This window comes from Podarcis muralis, chromosome 1 (assembly GCF_964188315.1).
Source record: "Podarcis muralis chromosome 1, rPodMur119.hap1.1, whole genome shotgun sequence".
Classification (NCBI taxonomy): domain Eukaryota; kingdom Metazoa; phylum Chordata; class Lepidosauria; order Squamata; family Lacertidae; genus Podarcis; species Podarcis muralis.
Genome location: NC_135655.1, coordinates 58,988,572 through 59,011,470, shown reverse-complemented (window position 1 = coordinate 59,011,470; position 22,899 = coordinate 58,988,572). Strand labels below are relative to the sequence as shown.

General features: G+C 42.6%; 1 protein-coding gene across 2 annotated transcripts; it reads right to left on the bottom strand.

Moving 5' to 3' along the window:
• Positions 1–348: 348 nt before the first annotated feature.
• DHCR7 (7-dehydrocholesterol reductase) lies at positions 349–22,824 on the bottom strand. Of its 2 annotated transcripts, none has more exons than XM_028728886.2 (8): positions 22,688–22,824; positions 8,599–8,702; positions 7,299–7,521; positions 6,521–6,608; positions 4,664–4,877; positions 3,593–3,797; positions 2,842–2,973; positions 349–2,300 (listed from the first exon to the last, which is right to left on the bottom strand). In XM_028728886.2, exons 2-8 carry the CDS (start codon positions 8,694–8,696, stop codon positions 1,836–1,838), a joined length of 1,425 nt encoding a protein of 474 aa, XP_028584719.2. In that variant the 5' UTR covers positions 8,697–8,702; positions 22,688–22,824; the 3' UTR covers positions 349–1,835. The 2 variants fall into 2 exon arrangements, with proteins under 2 accessions (XP_028584719.2, XP_028584710.2); XM_028728877.2 differs by lacking the exon at positions 22,688–22,824 and adding an exon at positions 20,116–20,239.
• Between the last annotated feature and the right edge of the window lie 75 nt (positions 22,825–22,899).

Below are 22,899 nucleotides of genomic sequence, written 5' to 3'. Positions count from 1 at the left end.
AGTTGAATGTGCTTGGGGCTTAGACTATTCATGACTCACAGGGAAGTCTATTGTATTTATAACAATAAAGATATTCTGTTCTGGAAAAGATAACATTTTGGAAGATCAAGGTGATCCTTTTATTAAAAACATGCTTGATTTCTACATAGCAGACCGATAGTTTCCCATCTGTCCGTGGACTTGGTGAGCCACTGTTGTTATTATGCTATGTACATATGTGAAAATTATGCTTTCCTAATTACGAAAAATATATTCTTGCATGTGAAAAATGTGGTAAGCAAGCAAATAAAGCAACTTTAATTCCGTGGCATTATATCTGGGTGGGAGCAGATTTAAAAAGACAGGACAGAAGAAAACACTCCACTTTATTTTTACATTATGTCACTTAATGCATGAATGGGAAGAATACTCTGCCTTCTTTCTTCTCCTTTGAATTTGATTTTGTGAAGACACTATTCCAGCACTGTTTTCACAGTAAACAGAAAGCATCAAAGCCATCTAGGGCCAGGCAAGGGAGTTTTGCATTTAACTATAGGGTAAAGCCTTGATGTCTATCACCAGCTAGTCTTCCTCACCCTAACATTAAGCTGTATACGCATGAGGTGTCACTGGAAAGACTGCATATGAAGTTTAGGCTAGGTGGTTCCTTGTCAAACAGGAACTTAGTTCTCAAAGTGGTAAACTATCTGCATCTAGTATGCAATTTTGAAAAAGGTAGGCAGAAGTGTTGCTATTCCCACTTAAAAAATATGCATTCCCATAAGAGGGTGAACTTGTATGCAGAAAACATCTATGATAATTAGTGAGGGCAGTATTCCAACACATTTCTAGAATGTGATTTTTATCACAACAGAACTGATAAGAGACCTTCTACCAACCCAGCTGTCATGTTTTAGAATCATGTCCCTTTGTTATCCAGTATGCATTTAGAGCTTAACTACTGCTCCAGAATCTCTGATGTAGTTACAATAAGCCTATCTGAAGACCAGATATCAAATGATATTGTAACTGGATCTCTGTTCATTTATAGCTGACCTGAACAATCAAACTCCGATTAAAGCTATCAAGAATCACCACTCTTCAAACCACAGGGGAATGAATAGAAGTTTTAAAGGGCCAGTCATTTGCCTGTGGGTTGTGTCCCAGAGTGAAGTAACATTGTAGATTCAGTTACAACCAGAGGCATGTTCACACACAAATGTTCCAAGTGTAGATGGACGCATGTGTGCATTCAATCCCTCCCCCTAGCATCCTTGTGGCCAGCACACAAGCAAACCTTTTCCCCAAAGTTCTCATGAGCATCTTGCCCACCACCCCATTCTGGACCTCCCTTGTGTTGCCCAATGGAAGTCTGCAGGTGGCTTCTACTTCTGTGAAGTTGAACATGTGAAGTTGAGAAGAAACATCTTCCATCATGTGCAGTTAGTTAGGCACTTTCAAGCAGATGCAAGACCTTCCTCACACAACATGAGGACAGGTAGGACAGGCAGGGGAAAGATCCATAAGGACACTGGTGGCAGGGCTTGTGTGTGTATTCCTGTCCCTGTACACACTTTGGAATCTCTGTGTGTCCAAGGTATCAATCTGAATGCACCTCAAGATTCAACTTTTTAATCTGAAGCTTTGTTGGTCAAGGACAGGGAACTTTTAAAAAACATAACAAAATCCACACCTTTAAAAAAGTTAGATCATTTTAGTGGCACAATGACCTTAACAGATATTAGAATCGTGTCTCATCAGGTGCGCTAAAAAGGTGCTGCTTTTTAGATCCTCAAAACTTGCTGCACTGAAAAGATAACTGTTCATAAACCTTTTGAAGTCGAGAAATCGAGCATTTAAAAGAGCCCAGGAATTAGCCGGTAAGGTACTGCGTCAGTATACTTCTTCCAATCGTTGCCATACTTGCTGGAGCATCGGTGTTCATCCCGGATGCAACGGTGAACCAGAAGAATGGTCATATGAATTATGTAGAAGTAAGGCAGAATGTGTTCAAAACCACAACATAGACAGTATGCCAGGGAGCCCATCAAGTCGCCTGTATAGTTAAAATGGCGTGCCACTCCCCAGAAGCCGGATGTCAATAACTTGCTGTGGTGTTTGATCCCATCCGTTGACGTATAGGAGCATTCAATGTACTTGGGCTTCCTGCCCCAGATTTTACAGTTGCCATCTGTACGACGAAAAAGATCTTTCTGATGATTGGTCATTCTAAAGATATAGTAGCCCACTAAACCAAATAGTAGAATCCCAATTGCACTGCTTGTAGCCAGATGGACAGGGTGGTAGACCAAGTATAATCCCTAAAGAAGGAGAGAGAAACATACCCCATAAGCAAACGTTTATACAGAATTGGTACCCGATTGCTTTCGTTAGAGGAGCCCATACTAGAGAATGAAGCAAGGGGGCCTGCTCTTATGATGAATACTCTATAACACAGATAGATAAGCCACAGATGACCCTGCAGTCACTCGCTTTGTTATAATGAGAGCCAATATGGTGTAGTGTTCAGACAGCTTGGGGAGATCTGGGTTCAAATCTTCACTCAGTCATCAACTCTCTGGGTGAGTTTGGATCAATCACTACCTCTCAGCAAAATCTTCCTCACAGGGTTGCTGCAAGGATAAAATGGGGTGGAAGGAGACCACTTGTATCCTGCTTCTTAGGGTGGAAAAAGGGGCAGGATATAAATGTATTTGGTTTGGGATGTCAGGAGCCACAGCATGTGTCCAAAGCAGTCAATAAAAGTGAACAGGACCTTTACTGTAGCAGCTAATAATGCCACTGTTGTTACTACTGTTTCTAGGGATTAATGAATTTCACATCATGAACATATGAAAATACCTGCAGTGTATAGAGATAAGGAAGCCAAACAGTGTCTCCCCAGCCCAGGTACCATCCAAAATGATCGTGACAGATGTCCATCGTTTTCAAATACCAGGCTTCATTCCAGAAAAAATCCAAAACATATATACCCTGAAAAAGAACACAACAGAGATCACTAGGGCTAGCCATAGATGGACAACTGTGAAATCCTTCCTTGAAAATTTAAATGCTTAAATCGCTAGATTTTGGCAGTATTGTCACATCAGGCTTCTTTTGATTGCTTCTGCTGAGCCTCATCTTACAAATTTTCTCTTATTTGAGATGGGATAAAAGTTTTTGACAAAAATGCAGTTCTAGGCACTCTACACTTCAGAGAATCAAACTTCCAATATTTGAAAGTATAGCTAGCCCCTAAACTTGATGGGCACACACATGCACACTTATGTGAGCCATAATCCTTTACCACACTAAGATCAGAACTCATTAACTTATACTGATTATGGGCTACAAGTTTTAGCCTGAAGGCACATGAGGTCACCACTTTGCTGAAGTAAAGCAGATCTTGTTCTGTTCAGCACCTGGATGAGTGACTGGGAATCACATTTACGCTACCTTGAGTACCATGATGGAAGAAAGTTGGGATATAAATGTAAGCAGGAGCAAGGGGATGAAGCTAGATATATGGAGCACCTATTAGATCCTAAATTCCATCAGTTTATATATTCAGAGCATTAACATTCACTTGGCATTTTACAAGGTCTTGGCTTACCTGCAGGACATTGACAAGTATCATTGAGTTAGTTACTTGTCCGTATAATTCTTGTTGTTTCGCTGCATAAGAGAGGTTGATCAGAGTCCATGCTACAATGCCTGGGCGGCCATTGAAGAACAGTTTGAAATCAAACCACTTTCCTAAACGAGGATTAAATTCAATCCCCATCATGAAGTCGTAGAAAAAGTTACCAGTGAATTTGCTAAAATTGTTTAAAACAAAAACAAAAAATTGAAAAGATTAATCTAAAATCAATTTCAAAACATGATATAGAGAAAATTCTTTTAAAAGGCACATAATTACAGTGGTAAAAGGTAAAGGTAAAGGGGCTCCTGACCATTAGGTCCAGTCATAACTGACTCTGGGGTTGCGGCGCTCATCTCGCTTTATTGGTCAAGGGAGCCGGCGTACAGCTTCTGAGTCATATGGCCAGCATGACTAAGCAGCTTCTGGCAAACCAGAGCAGCGCACGGAAACGCCGTATACCTTCCCGCCACTTGCACTTTGATGTGCTTTCGAACTGCTAGGTTGGCAGGAGCAGGGACCGAGCAACGGGAGCTCACCCCATCACAGGGATTCGAACTGCGACCTTCTGATCAGCAAGTCCTAGGCTCTGTGGTTCAACCCACAGCGCCACCTGCGTCCCTTAATTACAGTGGTACCTCACGTTAAGTACTTAAATCGTTCCGGAGGTCCATTCTTAACCTGAAACTGTTCTTAACCTGAAGCACTACTTTAGCTAATGGGGCCTCCTGCTGCCGCCGGAGCACGATTTCTGTTCTCATCCTGAAGCAAAGTTCTTAACCCGAGGTATTATTTCTGGGTTAGCGGAGTCTGTAACCTGAAGCGTATGTAACCCGAGGTACCACTGTACTTACTGACTAGTCTAATGAGTTTACATGGTTGTATGCTATAACGGACAAATATTAGATTCCTGCATCTAGGATGTCAAGTGGGAAAGCAAAAGTAGGGTGCTACTGGATTGATTTGTTTTATTTATCAGAATGAAAAATGCTCATCAAATGCGCAAACACCATAGATGTAGTAATATATGCAATGCCAACATACCGATCTTCTGCATTAGTTGGGAAATAGTAGGCTTTTATCATTACAAATATGGAAACGGCATAGCCCAGGATATTTGCACACCACAAGAGAGGAATCCAGTTGTCAAAAATGATGGTGGGCGAGAACCAGTGGAAGTGGTAAGCATTTGCAAACCAGAGTATGTGCGTGATAAGCCAGGCTTGAAGTCCATTGACCTCATATTTGAGTACTGCGCCTGAAAGGGAAGAGAGTTGCATGGTCCAGTTTAGTGATGGCACTTGACAAAGAAGTCAGTGTGATATCCAGCGGTTGTGAACTTTGCAGTTCTGTACCCTGTTTTCATAAAGTGATGCAAGTCTTCATAGCATAGAGTTTTGGAGTGGGGAGGAACCAGCTCATCCTACCCAGTCTATTTTTATGAATCTGCTTTGAATGTAGTGGAACATTTTAAAAATCACCCACTATCCCAACCTGTTCCAATAGTACAACATGGGCAACTGTGTACCCAGATGTATTTGTAGACTGCCCTTTCGCAAGAGTTCTCAGAATGGTGAACGCTTGACAATAAAATGCTAAACAAAGCATCAGCCATAAAACCTATTTTCTGTAAAATTGAGTATCAACTACTATTAGCCAGGATAGCCAAATGGAACCTCCATGTTTAACAAACACATAAAGAAACAGGAATCCTGTGTTTCTCATATCCTGCTTGTGAACTTCCTGGAAGCACGTGCCTGGCTGTTTTTGCAAACAGGATGCTGGATTGGATATATCCAGCAGAGATGTTCTTAGGTTACATTCCTTGTCTGTGATATGCATTGGTTTAGTTCTCAATCCTTAATTTGACATTAGGATGCTCTCGGAAATTCAGCCAATATTAGGATGACCTTGATGAAGAGAAAACGTTTCCCAAGTGATGGATGTCTTGTTAGCTTTGTGGAATGCTACTTGCATTTTTATCGGGGACCTTGTAATTGAGCTTTTGACACAGACCTCAAACCCACAGGCCGAATGTGGTCCTCTGGTCTCTGCATCTGGCCCATGGGACACCCTAGACCACAATCCTTCCTGTCTGGAGCATGCCTTTGAACTATGATACTGCCTCTTGCTTGGCTGGATGTAGGATGTATGCGAACAGAGGGTGTGTTTGTGTAGCAACATCACATTTTTGTGTGGTTGGAATGTAGCCTGCCTCACAAAGGTAAGCGACACCTATTGCTCCAACCACATTTTGCCTAGGAACCCACCCACGTTTTGCTTCTGGCCCTACCCATCACTGGCATTTGGCCTCTTTGAAGGTTACCCTTGAGGTAATGTAGACCTTGGGCTCCCTGCCGCTGCTTTAGCACTTCTTGGATTTTCTGCTGTCAAGCTTTCTGGGATCAGTTGGCATTGAGCTGGAGGCCTGTTGCATGTGAATCACTTTTGCAGAGTCAAAAGGGTTTCTATAGTACAATGCAGCATGCCCAAGCATGTATACACTTCACTGTAGAAATTGATTGATTGCAACTTTCCCAACTTTCCTGCAAGGAGTTCAAGGTGATAGACATGGTTCTTTGCCGCCGCCCCCCCCTTTATCCTCACAACAACTCTAACCACTACCCCATACTGACTTCATACAACCCTCCGAGGGGCAAAATCTAAGCAGCTGAAAGACACAGATCCCACATTCTAAGAATTCCTTTGGGGTTTAGTTGTAAACAATGTCTTTTCTCCTGCATCACAAAAGCAACACACTTAGTGGGTTGAGTTTGCCTTTTTAGGTCTCTGCACATGGAACGACAAGAGTAGCCCATGCCATCATTGTTCCCTGACCCATATTTCTTGGTGATGCTAAAAAGCCTTGTGAAGAAAAAGTATTGGCAAAAATGAGCATACCAGCGGGTGTGACAGCCCCTTCTTGCACTCCTCCTCGAAAATAAGGAAGAAATTTGTGACAAAGGTCAGGAAGCATGTACAAAAATACCTGTAACAAAAATTAATTTGTCAGAAGCATCTTAGAATCAAAGAATTGTAGAGTCAGAAGGGACCCTGAGGGTCATCTAGTCAACCCCCCTACAATGCAGGAATCTTTGTTATAAAAACGTTAAATGATTTCTGAACTGTCAGGTAGTTATGAAGGATGGGTAATTTTGGCTCGTGTTCTCAATGCTCTTAATTCTGACAGGTTTTTTCCCCCCTTCCAAATCCCGCCTTCATAATTTCTACTCCCTGCAGTTTCAGGCATTATTCTACGTTATCTACATTTCTTCTCCCTGTGTAAATTCTTATGTACCTACAGTCTTTCTAATGACTCAGTCATTGTATTTGGTGTGTGTATGTATGTAGAACATGAGTGGGAGGACACAGTACTGGAAACAGCAATACAAATGAAAAAGGGTCAGCAGTAGAATTATCACACACGGGTCCAGAAAGTATTAACAGCTGATGCAAATCGGGTGGTGACAGAATGCTGAATCCCAGAGTCTTGGGTTGTTGCCAATATCATTCACAGGATAATAATGGACAGTCTATATTCCCTAGTTTTATGTGTGAGCTTTGATTCTACCAATAAAAAACTGTTTTGTAATCAGAAAAGCTCAGTTTTGATCACATACCTGAGACTGCCTTACTTATTCCCTATTGGATTCTAACAGAGAAGCCTCAAGGCACATACCTGGAAGATTACCCAAGAAGCATAGAGGGTTGCAGCTTTCCAAGTCAATGGTGGTGTCTTGTGCCAGATATCCAAGAGACTGGCTTTCCCCGTGACCAAGTCAATGGCTGGCTTAGTTAGCGAACAACTGTACTGATCGCATGACATTATGAAATAATATACAATGAAGGGTGCAAATAGGAGTAGAAAGATGACACACGCCAAGGAAAACCAGTCGACTTTCCTGAAACGTAAGAGAAACAAGAAACCGAATAGTTGCAAGATGCTGCTGCTTTGATTATGGCCTGATTTAGACACAGAGATAAATAATTTGTTTATTGTGCAATGCTCGGGGTCTCAAGGATGACAGTAGAATTTGCAAAACCAACCAACCTACACACACCCTTCTTCCTGCCATATCAACTTATTTCACCTAGGCTTACTTCCAGCATTTGCACCCTCTGAAAAGCCATAGCAAGGGACAAAGTTCAAGGAGGTAAGTGACATATTTGGGGAAAGGTTCAACATCCCACATCTATTTTCTCTTTACTTCTAGAAATGGGCCTGCTGCCACCATGTTTATTTTGGCATTGATCTCAGATCTGTGACTCCAAATAACCCTACTAGGGGTACCTTTCTGTTTCTTGTTCATAAACATCTGCATATTACTGTTAGAATATTCCGTTCCACCTTAAGGGACAAGCATGAGACTGTTGTGTGTCACATGTCTGTTTACAATCCAGCACAGCTTGCTGGGAACTTCCGTTTGTGTATAGCTTTTGTTTTGCTGTCTTGCTTTGGACATGAAGGGGAGAAGACATGTTTTCCTTTCGTCCTGATGTATGCTGGATAAACTGCTTGTAAATATGCTCAACACAGCCTCCATGCCACTTCTGTTGTGCAGCGTTTTACTCTGCTGAGTGTGTGTGCCCAGCTTCTGAAGGCTTTTGAAGCTAGGGTCACAGTTTCATGCTGATCCAAGGACTGGAGATCGCCTGGCACACTGGCTGGTGGGCTGGGGCCAGCCAATTGCCCCCAATTCCTTGGCTGCATCCCAACAATTAACCCATGTAATCAATGAACCTAACTTAGTACAAGACACCTCCCTCACCTTCCTGCTCGGGATCCAACTCATATAATAGATAACCCCTCTAACACGGGCCTAGGTAACCTAAGGCCACATGCAGCCCTCAGTGTAAGGTCCAAAAGCCCTCTGCAAGCAATGAGTTCAGGCCTCTGGAAAGAGGAATCTGCTTCTCTCCCCACAATCCTTCTGCACGAGGAGAAAGAATAAAACTATGTTAGGGCAGGATTCTCTTACCAGGCCCTCCCCCATTGTCCATAAGAGGTTCCAGCTCCATTCATTACGGATTTACTTTTTCCTCCTTCAGAAAACTGTGTTTGCCGACAGGCAGCCATTGGAACCTACAGGGAGAGACGATAGGAAATTCATAAACAGTTTAGTGCAATACAATAACACACCCCTGCCCGAAATTCTGTGACTTGCACAACTTCTTACGCTTGACTATGGCAAATCAGAGTTTGTTATCTTATTTGCAGGGGGAAATAATAGTTAGCATTTGTCTACAAAGCATGAATTTCATGTTATATCAATACAACATAAATAAGCCACCAGAGTTCCCAAGCATTGAATTTTTTTGCAGGCCTTTTCCTGGCACTTCCCACAACATTAGGTGCTGGCAATCTTAAAGCTGGGGTGGGGTGGGTCTCCCAAAGGCTAGCAAAGTCCTTTGCAAGTCTCCTGCTCCTTCTTTAAAATCACAGCAAGTTTGGGCTTAAGACTTCTCTCCCCCTTCAGCCGGATCTCACTCCAGAGTGAAAGGGATTTTGACAGGTGGGGGGCCCCCTGATCAGGATCTGGTCCATGGAGCCTAACAAGTTCTGCACCCCTGGGCTAGGCTCTCCTCATGCCCATATGGAATTTCTTAAGAGACACGTCTATGAGAATATCCTACACACACTGCCATGTTTAGGATTCAGAGAAGGCTGAGTAGAGTTCTGCTTGCACGACAGGCCTTCCTCACATACTGAAGCCCTCAGAACTCCCTGAAAATCTCAAACATTGTGCAGGAGGGGATGTGGAGAGCTGTGGAGGGTGGGGGAGAGGAATTGGCAAAATTTGGCCAACATGAAAGAGACCAGAAGAACACAGCAGCAAGCTGCAGCGGATCTCTCAGACGAGGCACAGCTTCCTGCATTTGTATGTGTGCTAGAGATCATAAACGTGGAACCAAAATGGATAGGATCAGACCCAAGCAGCAGCCTGGAGAGTCCCTGAAGTACTTCTGCCACTAATCGTTTTGGAAGCCCTGGGCCTAGGCCCACAGCTGTTTTGCAGAGGCCTGCTATATCTACTCCAGTTGGAGAACAGCCTTTACCAAAGATGTCATAGGTTTTGAAGATACTCAAACTCAGGATGCAAGGGAGAAACGTGCTAAGAGGAAGGCACACTTGGCAAATCCACACTGTGATCTACTCCCGTCCGGAAACCAATGTCCCCACTGGGGAAGAATGTGTGGATCCAGAATTGGTCTCCACAGTCACTTACAGATTCATTGTTAAAACCGTGTTTATGGAAGACAATCTTACTCAGCTACGAGTGATCGCCAAAGAAGAAGACGACTACATCCACTGCTGTCATTCCAAACAGCTTTTACAATACTCAGGATTAGGCCACTATGTTTGCATTGTTCTGGCTCACTGCTGCACCACACAGTTTTGACAGCTACAAAATGCAAGGCTCCCTTTGCCTTTAACAAAATCAGTGACCTTTTAACAAAAAGGTCCTCGCATACAAATGCAGAAAACAAAGCTCTAAAGTACAGATAAACAAGCCCAAGCTTGTACTACACTGTACCATTGTATACTACATATTTCCAAGTCTGACATTTAATGGTTTATTGAGGCTGTCATTGCTAAACAAACCTTAACCTGCCCAACACAATATAGTTCCGAACAGTGCTATTTTTCTAGAAAAAGAGATGCCGGAACTCACCATGAACAATTCTGCAGTCTTTGCTCTTAAAAAAGACTTCCACATATGAAAGTGAAAATACTAGGTTTCCACCAGTGTGGTACAGTGATTGGATATGGCCTGGGAGACCAGGGTTCGAATCTCCACTCAGTCAAGACACACATTGGGTGATATTGAGCAAGTCACCGCCTCTCAGCCTCACAGGATTGTGGTGAATAAAGGGGGGCGGGGAACCATGTACACCACCTTGACTATCTTGGAGAAAAAGATGGGATAAGAATGCAAATAATAACAATAAATTTACCCAAGCAAGCTCCAAGGAAATAAAAGTACCCTACAGTTTCCCACTAGGTCAATTGCTACAACCCAAAATGAATTATGCACACATAACAGTCTTCCATCTTCAAATCAGTCTTCCTCTATCTGTGGCTTGTTGGCTACAGCTGATAGTAGTTAAAGAAGGGAAATTTCAAATAAAATAATGGTGCAGACAGGTTTGTAGACACTTTGTCTTTACTTCTTCTTTTCTTTACGTATTTCTTAAGCCAAAGCAAGACAACAGCTTATGAATTAAAAGTTGACCCAACTGACCAAAAACATCCTTACAAAAAAAGGTCTTAATGCCAAAACTGAATGCAGTTAATAACGAGTGGTACAAAAAAAGCTTCCTGAAAGGTGAATAAAAATGAAAAAAAGCAATTTAAAACCTCCATCTTATAACAAACTGTTTTCAGGTGAATTTTTAAATACTGAATTCAACCTTCTCTCATTTTTTTTCCTCGTGTATGAAGAGTTTAGACTTTAGTAACTTAAATTATCTAGGACTGCTAACTTCAAGAGGGTAATTTTATTACCCCCTTTACTGGCGAACAATGAGCTTCTCTCCCAAAGGCCACCTTTTCACAATTATATTGGATCTCATTGATTGGACTCCTGTGCATATATTACTTGCGATGTCATTGAGGTGATCAGCTTCACTCTAAACTACTGTTTTGAGATCCGAGCAAAATGAACCCAGCCTGGTCATTTTTAAAATAATATAGGATAGGTGATGTGGTGCTAGTCTTCCCAGGTTCCAAAGCTTCAGTTAGCACAGGCACAACATTACCTTGCTGGGATGGTACACAGTGTGTTAAACCAGGGCTCCAAAATCTGCACTGGCTCCCAATTGTTTACAGGGAAGATTAAGGCATTGGGTTTTAATCTACAAAACTCTTCATAATTAAGAATCAACACACCTCTAAAACCACACCCTTTATTCTGAAACATCCAGCACCATCATAAACTGAGTGTGTTCTTAATATCATCTATGTTGCATGTTTTGAACAGCAAGGCATTCAGTATGCTCTTCCCACGAAGGTCTGTCAAAACCTGGCTCTGAAAGCTGTCCAACAGGTAGGAAACCTCCAAGTCCATCTAGCACTTCCCAAACCTTACTCAGGAACACGGAGTAATTTTGCCTGACTAGAATGTGCTCTTCAACAACAATAATCCCTCTTGCTTGCCTGGATGAAGAAATACCTGTTTGTGAATGTGTAAGCGCGCCAGTTTTTGTACGGCTGGAATGAGTCACTGTAAAAAGTAGGAGACACATCTGTTGCTCTTGCCCTGTTTCATCTCTGGATTCATCTGACACAAGCCTCAGGCTAAAAAAGGTTCCCATGCCTACTATAAAACTTTCAGTTGTGAGAGCTAATAGAATAATAATTTATTATTTACATGCTCCCCATCTGACTGGGCTGCCCCAGAAAGTGTCAGGGAATCTTCATTATAAATGGGATATATAAGATCAATATATAAGGTTATATTATATACAGGGTTATGTAAGTTCCAGCCCAAGGGAAGGACGTGAGGCAAAATTTTTAAAATGACCCTCTTCCATAACACCCTCAAAAAGTGTCTGGTTGTTTTTATTTATTAATTAAATATATTATCCAATTAATATAAACATTACATGTGCTATATGAACTCCAAATGATAATACAAATATCAGCAAAGAATGTCATATAATGTAACACATCCTGTTATAGAAACCTTTCAAGGTTCCTACTGTATCTTAATACAAAACCAATCTAATATTCTTAAATAAATATATGAATTATCTCAAAAAAATCTCATTATTGAAAGGGATGGGACACTTCATTATTGAAAGGGATGGGACACTTCATTATTGAAATTATTATTATTGAAATTATTAATTATCACACTTCAGTGTGATAATTAACTAACATTATTTCCCCTCCATTTTTGTTTGAGAAGGCCAACATCCCATCTAGTCTAGCATCCGGTTCTTACAGTGGCTGAACAGTGGCCTATAGGAAACCAGCAAGCAGGTTTGGAGCACAAGAACCATCTCTCCTACTGTGGTTTCCAGTACAGTACAGTGGTACCTCGGGTTAAGAACTTAATTCGTTCTGGACGTCCATTCTTAACCTGAAACTGTTCTTAACCTAAAGCACCACTTTAGCTAATGGGGCCACCCGCTGCCGCTGCGCCGCCAGAGCACGATTTCTGTTCTCATCCTGAAGCAAAGTTCTTAACCCGAGGTACTATTTCTGGGTTAGCGGAGTCTGTAACCTGAAGCGTATGTAACCTGAAGCGTATGTAACCCGAGGTACCACTGTACAGTGGGACCTCAGTTTTCTGTTCCGGAAGTCCGTTCCAACTTCCGAAATGTTCGAAAATTGAAGATCAAAGGGCTGTCAGCAAGGTGAATGGAGAAAATGGAGAAATGTGTTCGAAAACAGAAGCATTCACTTCCAGGTTTTCGGCGTTCAGCTTCCGAAATGTTTGGCAGCCGAGATGTTTGACAACGGAGGTTCCATTGTACTTTGTTTCTTTCTGTCTGCAGTAGCTGTTCTGAAATGCAAGGGCAACAGGTGCCTTATGCATGTATTTAATAAAATTTATACACTGCTTGACTGTAAAAACAAAAAGTTCTCCATTTCATAGAATCATAGAGTTAAAAGGGACCCTGAGAATCATCTAGTCCAACCTTCTGCATTGCAGAATATGCAGCTGGACTGAACCTGCAACCTTGATGTTTAGCAGCACCACACCCTAAGCAACTGAGCTATCTAGTGTGACCCATTTAAACAAGTCTAAAAATATAAGCAACAGTGCATGCTCTTCACTTCCTCTTTCTTTGTCCAATTTTTAAGGTTACAAAACAAATGATATAAGATCAAACATGGAAATGCATGTTTCCGCTTGGTACATTATTTACAGAGTAGAAACAACCCTGTCCAGATAGTTATGTTTTGTAAACTGCCAAACTAATTATTAGTCAGCAAAGAAGTTGTGAAATATAAAAAACTTATGACTAATAAATATTTAGCCTCTACATAGTGTTTAGCTGTGTTTGAAGTCAAGAGAGAGTGACTTGCATGAAACTACCCCAAATAATTCATTGCTATAGCAAATACAGGGACTTTCTGGCTCACAGCTGACTGCTACTAGTTTGAGGTCTGCTTCAACAATATTTGCGCACATTTTCAATGTCAGCTTCCTCTAGTCTTGCTCTGGAGTCATTCTACACATTTTACAGAATAAAGTATTAGAATTCTGGTTGAATTCTGTATCACTTCAGATACAGGTACTTGTCCATGCTCTAGAGCAGAGGGGGTTCAATCTGGGTGTGAGGCAATTTCCTTCAAACCATGTTCAGTCACTGACATCACTCCTGATGCTGATTGGTGGGCAGGAGTGAAATCCTGCATTGGCCGCATATTCCTGCAATCTTCCCACCAGGGGCACAAGGCAAAGCAGCAGGATTGAACTCCCTGCTAATTCCAAATCGTCTAGCATCCGCCTCGTCGAGTGCCCATTCCATCAAATGTCTGTGGCAAACCCAGAAGTACCGGAATGGGTTACTTCCGGGTTTGGCACGCGTGCGCAGACGCGGCGCTTTGTCCAGTGTCTTTTTCTGCCAGAGACCGGGGCTTCGGAGCGAATCCTGGTTGAAAACAAGGTACTTCTGTAATAGAGGGTGTTAAGCAAGGATGTATACTGGCACCCTTCCTATTTAATTACTATATAAATACAGCGGTACCTCGGGTTACACATGCTTCAGGTTACAGACGTTTCAGGTTACAGACTCCACTAACCCAGAAATAGTACCTCGGGTTAAGAACTTTGCTTCAGGATGAGAACAGAAATCGCGCAGCAGTGGCGCGGCGGCAGCGGGAGGCCCCCTTAGCTAAAGTGGTGCTTCAGGTTAAGAACAGTTTCAGGTTAAGAATGGACGTCCAGAACGAATTAAGTTCTTAACCCGAGGTACCACTGTAAAGATAAAGAAGCTATTGCACTGTGCTGGAAAGAACATTACCAGCATCTCCTTAACTGCAACTCCCCCGTAGCTGCTGAGGTCCTCTCACAAATTCCGCAAAAACAAATTAGAGATGAGCTTGCAGTATCTCCAAATCTGGGTAAGTTGTGTACAGCTGTTAATCAAATGAAAAACAACAAAGCCACCGCACCTGATGGGATACCTGCCTGAAGTCTTCAAAGTGGGTGGAAATGAACTTGCACAACTTCACAAGCTCATGAAAAAAATCTGGGAGAGGAGATCCCAGCAGACTTAAGGGACGCCAAAATAATCAATCTCTTAAAAAAAGGTGACAGACCAGATTGCGCAAACTGTCAAGGCATCTCTTTATTAGCTGCGGCTGACAAAATTTTTGTAAGGATCTTAGCAAACCATCTCTTAACAATATCTGAGGTGACCCTTCCTAAATCCCAAAATGGTTTTTGACCCTAGGGGGACAGTGGACATGATTTTCACCTCTCAATAGCTTCAAGAAAAATGCAGAGAGCAAAACCAGCCTTTTTATATGGCTTTTATTAACCTGACTAAGACCTTCGAAACTGTAAATCGTAATGCCCTGTGGAATGACCTTCTGAAAATCAGCTGCCCAGATAAATTTGTGAACATGCTTCGGCTCCTCCATGATAATATGATGGCCACAATCGCAGATAACAATGGCTCTCAAAATGAACCATTCATATTGAGATCAGGTGTTAAACAGGGTTGCATTATTGCCCCAACTCTATTCATTATTTTCATTGCCATGATCCTACACTTTGTCAAAGGGAAACTCCCCTCGGGAGTAGAAAACATATATTAAACAGATGGAAAGCTCTTTTATCTGAGCAGGCTGAAAGCAAAGAGTAAGGTTACTGTACCTTTCATCCTAGAGCTTTAGTATGCTGATGACAACGTAGTGTGTGCACACTCAGAAGATGACCTCCCAACTATCCTAAATATGTTCGCAGAAGCTTACGAAAAGTTTGGCCTATCACTCAACATCCAAAAAACCAAAGTGCTGCTCCAAAAAGCACAAAACAACCCCTCTGCAGCACCACAAATCCAACTCAATGGTGTAACGTTGGAAAATGTTGATCACTTTTCCTGCCTGGGCAGTAATCTTTCCATAAGGGTCAACACTGATGCCAAAATCCAGCATCGCCTGAGCTCTGTGACTGCAGCTTTCTCCCGATGTGCAGAGTGTTTGAGGACCAGGACATTCGCAGGGAAACCAAAATGCTTTTTTACAAAGCTATTGTACTACCAACCTTACTGTATGCTTGTGAAATGTGGACCATTTATAAACGCCATCTCCAACTCCTTGAAAGATTCCATCAACGGTGTCTTTGAAATTTTTTACATATCACTTGGGAATACAGGCAAACTAATGCCCGTGTACTGGAAAGATCACCAGTGTCGAAGCAATGATTCTTCAACATCAGCTTCATTGGACTGGTCATGTTGTGCAGATGCCTGATTATGGTCTTCCAAAGCAACTACTCTATTCCAAACTTAAAAATGGAAAGCATAATGCTGGTGGTCAACAAAAGAGGCTTAAAGACTCTCTCAAGGCAAATATAAAAAAATGTAGTATAAACACCGACAATTGGGAAACACTGGCCTGTGAGCGCTCCAATTGAAGAACAGCCTTTACCAAAGGTGTCATGGGCTTTGAAGATGCTCAAACTCAGAACGAAAGGGAGAAATGCGCTAAGAGGAAGGCACACTTGGCAAACCCTTACCATGATCAACTCCTGCCCAGAAACCTATGTCCCCACTGTGGAAGGACATGTGGATCCAGAATTGGCCTCCACAGTCACCTAAGGACTCATTGTTAAAACTGTGTTTATGGAAGACAATCTTACTCAACTACAAGTGATCGCCAAAGAAGAAGAATCACAATTAACAGAGGTGTCAAGCAAGGATGTATACTGGCACCCTTCCTATTTAATTACTATATAAATAATTTAATCCCTGATATGGAATCCTCCTCCTTTTCTGCCCCCACCCTTGCAAATCGTAAATTGTCAATTCTGCTCTACACCAATGATTTAGTTTTGTTATCTCAGAATAAAATTGGACTTAGGAGGGTGCTGGTTAAATTGGACAGCTGTGTAAAAATGAACATCTAAAAATTAACTATGATAAAACCAAGGTCATTGTATTTGGCAAGAGGACTACCAAGTCCAGGTGGACTCTAGATTGTTGCACCCTTGAGCAAGTACCCAGATTTAAATATCTAGGATTACTTATTGATGGAAAGTCATAATGGAAACACCATCTGGAAGCAATTAAGCTAATATTTGGTCACTACTGGGCAGCTATATAGGTTCTTCCATTCAAAGGGTGGCCAGTTAATAAACCTAGCTATTAAGATCACTGTCTCTAAAATCATTGCCCAAATGCTCTACCGGGCTGAGATTTTGGGAATTGGTGTTAGATCTGAAATAGAGGTCCTACAAAATAAATTTATGAGGCTGATTTTTGGGTCTTCCTGGCAGAACATCGGGAGACCCACCACAGAAATGAGTTGGGCCTTCCCTCACTAGCAGCCAGAATTGATCTAGCCTATCTGAGATGCTGGCATAGGCTAAATGCCTTCGAGGATCATACCCTTACTAAACTCTGCTGGTTAGAGCAACTAAGGATAGAGAGCTGGGCACAAAAGTGCCAAGATAAGCTTAGGGCTTATAATCTTCAAATTGAGAACTACTTAGTCCTTAGCCCAAGTGACCTGTAGATAGATGGATACAACTACAAGTTGCCAGAGTCACCAATACTGCAGCAATCAATAGCCTCCTGCTTTCCTAATCCCAACAAGAAGTACCGTACTTCCATTTCAACATCTTTCTGTACTCTCTCTTAAGCCAATGCTTGCCTCAGGAGGAGGCAAAACCTTTCTAAGTGGCAGCTACCAATGCTCCTGATTTGTAGTGTACAATCCAACACACAAGCAATCTCCCTGGATAAGGCAGATTACCTGTTGCTCCTCTCCCAAATCATCTTTATCCTAATATAGATAGTAAAAAAGAAAACTGATGTCCCATCTCTACTTCTGTCCAGCAACCAATTCCATCTGCTGTATCAGCAAGCATCTGGGCCCCTGCACACACACCATGTGTGGACAAAACTAAACTAGATTTTTATATTGCTATCTGACCTAATTCACTTGCACCAGAATTAAACCAAGAAAATCTTGTGTCTATGATAGGCAGAAAATCCACAGGCACAATATTTTCTTCTCTAGATCTGAGTATCTGCTGAATGCTTGACTACTGCTTAATTCCTAAAAGCTCAGGTACCATAGAAGAAAGAAACTGGCAACTTAGTACAGCTATATCAAAAGTAGGTTGTTTTTACAGACGTAGATTATGTTTTTACTTGTGTGGTTTGAACAGTTCAAAAGGTGAGCTCAGACCAGCCCTGAGTGTAAGGAAAAGGAAACACCCTACTGCATAAACCAATGTATTGTTACTTAACTGGAGCACTGTTACTTAACCGTATTGTTACTTAATGGAGGAAGTATTAATGCACATGGCAAAAAATATTTTAAAGAAATCTAATCTTGTCCAAGCATGAATACAGTACACAATACCACCAGTAGTGTAAAAAAGTAATTTATTGCTAAGCTCTAGGTAGCATTATTACATAGAATAATATAGGAACAGTGGCCAGTGATCTGCCATCATTGAAAAACAAATTATAAGATTGCCTACCTCCAATGTACAATTGTTAGGAACATCTCATTTTCTTTTTGTCCAATCTTTAACATACAGTGGAGAATGCCAACCTTGGAGTTTTATCTGAGCCTCAGGGCTTCCAGCACAGATATCTTCTCAAGGACACACATTTATTACACACAAGTACTTTTTATTGGCTTTTACAATTCTTTCTCCTTAGAGTGAGCAGCACGAGTGTGACCTTTCCTACTGTTATGCTCCTAGGTCACTCTCAAGACAAAAATGGTACCTAAAACAGGGGTCAGAAACCTTTTTCAGCCATGGGCCGGTCCACCGTCCCTCAGACCATGTGGTGGACAGGACTAGATTTTGAAAAGAAAAGAAAAAAGAACAAATTCCCATGCCCCACAAATAACCCAGAGATGCATTTTAAATAAAAGCACACATTCCACTCATGTAAAAACACGCTGATTCCCAGACCGTCCGCAGGCCAGACTGAGAAGGCGATTGGGCCGCATCCGGCCCCAGGGTCTTAGGTTGCCTACCCCTGCCCTAAAATTACCCATTCTCTCCCCTTCTCCTCCACAAGGAGCATCCGAGATTAAGAAAGAGCAACTGTTCAAAAGACACCTTCCTCTTTGGGAACATTTACTGGTACTGATGTAAATGAATAGGCAAGAGTCAATGCTACTGACATTCTACTTCAAAACATGCCCCAAATCCAGTAAGTTGCAGACCAGGGACTCGCAGAGAAAAGTCCCACTAATATATATATCCCCAAACACTCTACCTATCTCAAGGAAATCTTGTTCACTTATTGGGAGGGGAGAAGAGAGTAAGTTTCCATTTAGCTAGTTTTCTTTCAATACACCTTGAGGGAATTACTGTTGCATAATGGGAGGATTTCATTCCCACACTTCTTCCAAAGAGTTTAGTACATTTACCGAATTCACCTTTATCTGTACAACAACTCTAGGAGCACGACGAGCCCAAGGATGCTCGGTGAAATTTAAGTACAGGGTGGATTCTTGAACCAGGGTCATGGTCCAAAACTTGCTTGAGAGTAAGCCTCACCCCCACAGTTGTTCATACTGTAATTTTAAACCGCATGGGGGTGAAAGCTATGTAGATGCAAGTATAACAATAGCATTTTTCGCCTGCCTCAGAAGCTGCCCCTCAAGCAGAATGCCGCCCTGCCTCCCCTCCCAGGACTACAATAGTGAACATGTTAGAGGTCTGTTTCATCCACAAGGACGTTAAGCAATCTGCACGATATGCAGGCTTATCTCGGTGCACAGGTCGTCAACCAGTCAGATGCTGAACACTTTGAACTCCGTTCCAAAGAAGGTAGAAAAAAAGGGGGGCTCTGTTATACCAATCTGTTATGTACTCTGGTTTGGCAAACACACAAGGTCTTTCTTTTCTTTAAAGAGCAGACGGCATAAATGCTTCAACTCTACAATCCCCCCCACTACATTGGTAGGATGCAAAGTTAAGAAAATAAAATGGAATTCAAGCCATTGCAGCCTAGAGATAAAACTGTCCACCGTTAACAGGAGCCTAAAATGACCCCCTTCATGCCTAGTGCCAGTGTTAAAACGAAGGGACGTTATAGGAAACATATTCAATTTCCGCTTTTTTCTATAACTAGAGCATATGAAACCTGTTGTCCGCTCTTTTTAACTCCCAACAACAGCGACGTGCACCTTCTCATCGCCGGAAAACCACCCAAGGCGGGCGCCGCTTTATTAATAGCATGCAAAACTATTTATTTTCTGCTTGCTTCGCTACCGAGACCTCGATTCACTCCAATATCCCATTTCGCTTCGGGTTCCAGAAACCGATTCCCCCACTTACCTGCGCCGCTGCTGTGCAGCCGCCCGCGAACAAGGGACGCTTTTGTTCGCTCCAGCGCCGAGGGCTCGAGGCTCACTCTTCCCCTCCCGCCTCCTTCACCCTCCTATCTTTGCCACGCCCCCTTAAAATAGCACCCTGCACCCACCGCCCAATCACCTGCCGGGTTTGTTCAGCATCATCCCGTGCTTCACCGCTGGATTGGTGCATCTGCCTCAAGCCATCAGCTGAGCCGATGCCAGTCACCATGGCAGCAGCCGCCTGATGAATATTGCGAAGCGGAGGAAGAAACGCTTTGTTGATAAAGAGCGCGCGCGCGCGCGCGCGCGCACGAGCGAGCAAGCGGCTTGGCGGTGGTGTGCATAAAAACGAATGTGGGAAATCCAACGGAAGCCTCCTTGCACGTGTTGCAAATCACTAAGAAAAACATGCTTCTTGGTGTGGCATTTTCTAGGAATGAGAAAAAGGCTTGCAATCCCGAAAAGTTTCAGGAAAGGGGCAGCTGAAATGGTCAAGGGACAGGAGAAATTCCTATAGGAGGAAAAAAAGGTTGCAGTATCTGGCGCTTGAAAGAAAAGTAGGGCGCCGGAAACAAATAAGACAGGACACGAAAGGTGAACAGGCTTCTTTGAAACTATTAGGACACGAGAACGTCTGATGAAGCTGAATGTTGGACGATTCAGGGAAGACCAAATAAAGCATTATTTGTTTGAAGATCACAGGGCAGTTCACAACATAAATGATCAACATGAGGACACAAATTACTGTACATTAAGGTTATCAGATTTTTTTCAATGAATCCGGGGACACTTTTCAACTTCAGTAGGAATGATAGGATTTTGTGTGGGGACTGATTTGTAAATCCAAGGGCAGTCCCCAGGAAACGGGGACATCTGGTAACCTTACTGTACATACCACCCCCACCAACAACCTAATAACCTCCTTCCCAGACAAAGCACATCTTCATGCAATGCACAGCTAAACCTCAGAATTCTCTCCCACAATATGTGGTGGCTATCAGCTCGAATGGCTTTCTAAGTAAGTTATGGGGAGAACAATGGCTGTATATTACAGTGGTACCTCGGGTTAAGTACTTAATTCGTTCCGGAGGTCTGTACTTAACCTGAAACTGTTCTTATCCTGAAGCACCACTTTAGCTAATGGGGCCTCCTGCTGCTGCCGCGCCGCTGAAGCACGATTTCTGTTCTCATCCTGAAGCAAAGTTCTTAACCTGAAGCACTATTTCTGGGTTAGCGGAATCTGTAACCTGAAGCGTATGTAACCCGAGGTACCACTGTACTTCCAAGATGACAGGCAGCATGGGTGTAGCCATGGGGGACAGGGAGGGGCAGTTGCCTCCCCAAATCAATAAATGTCAATAAAAATACATAGCTAACTGAGGTTCTTCCTCCCCCCAAAAGGCCTACACCCCACTAACAAAAATCCTGGCTACACCCATGAGAGGCAGTATAATTGCTGTGATTCACAAGTTGGGCTGCTGAGCTCATGTCTTGACTTGCATGTTAACTGGGTCTTTTCCCCTTACATGGGCTCTATAGTTATAACTTCTACATCACAAACAAATTCAACAGGTTAATTTTTGCTCTTTCCTTGTCTTTCAGTGTGACGGCATAACGCCAGCTCTGGAAGCAGCTGTTCTACATCTATAGAAGAAAATATGGGGGAGATGAGCATAGCAGTCTGGGGGATTTGGGCTAGGGTTAACTTGAGTCATGGTCATCCCAAAACTGCTATCAGTTACAAGAAAAAAAGGCCACATAAAATGGGGGATTCTTAGTAAAGGAGAACATATCTGACTATTTTTGCACTATCACAGCAGCCCCCAAACATATAAATTATAGAACATTGCTTTTAGTCAGATTTGTCTCCTTTTAAGAACTACCAAGGAACATCCATGCAGGAGAAAAAATTGCACAGGGAGCAAGCCTCAGTGGACACAGTGGTAATTACTTCAATGTAAAAGTAGGATTGCACTGTTTTAATATTGTGTTTTAGTGCTGTAAACTTGCCTTGGGACCTTAGGATGAAGAGCAGGTAATTTAGAATAATAACAGCCCTCCAGGGGAATGCAGCTATGTTATATTATGTTTTCTTTATTTCAGATACAGGCTGTGGTTGTTAAACGCCTTACAACTTTATAATAATGGCTTTGTAACTGTGACTTGCTCACTCTTGATTGGTGAAATTGTTTTACGAGACCAAGACAGACGAACGCCAACCAACCATGATGCAACATAGACACTACTGAAACAACTACATAGGATATGCATATATTTCAAGCACACTTTTTTCTAAGTGCATTTAATTGAACCGAAATCTCGCACAAGCATGCTTAAAACAGTACAGATGCCGAAAGAGACCGGGGGGGGGGGAGCCAAAACAATTTTGCTGAAATCGCAGCAAAAATGCCAATCTGGTTTCAGTGGCCCCCTCCACCAACCCCGTAAACCTTCTCTCCACCCCGACCCACCAATCTAGCGCCCTACAGGATCCAGACGCGAGTTCAGCTGAACATAAAGACTCCGTTCATTTATTTACACGGGAACCACATTACCGTTCTCAACCATTTCTGGCCGTGCCGGGAGAAAACTGAAATACCAAAGGAAGCCAGGGGGGGCGCGAACGCGTTACTAATGGCGCCGCGCCGCGCTACCCTCTCTCATCTCTGTGGTGAAAGCCCTCTCCTTGGCGCTGGGATAACGAGAGTGGGAGGTTTAGTTCCATTTTCGACTCCCTTCCTACCTCTATGATTTATCCCGGAAGTGC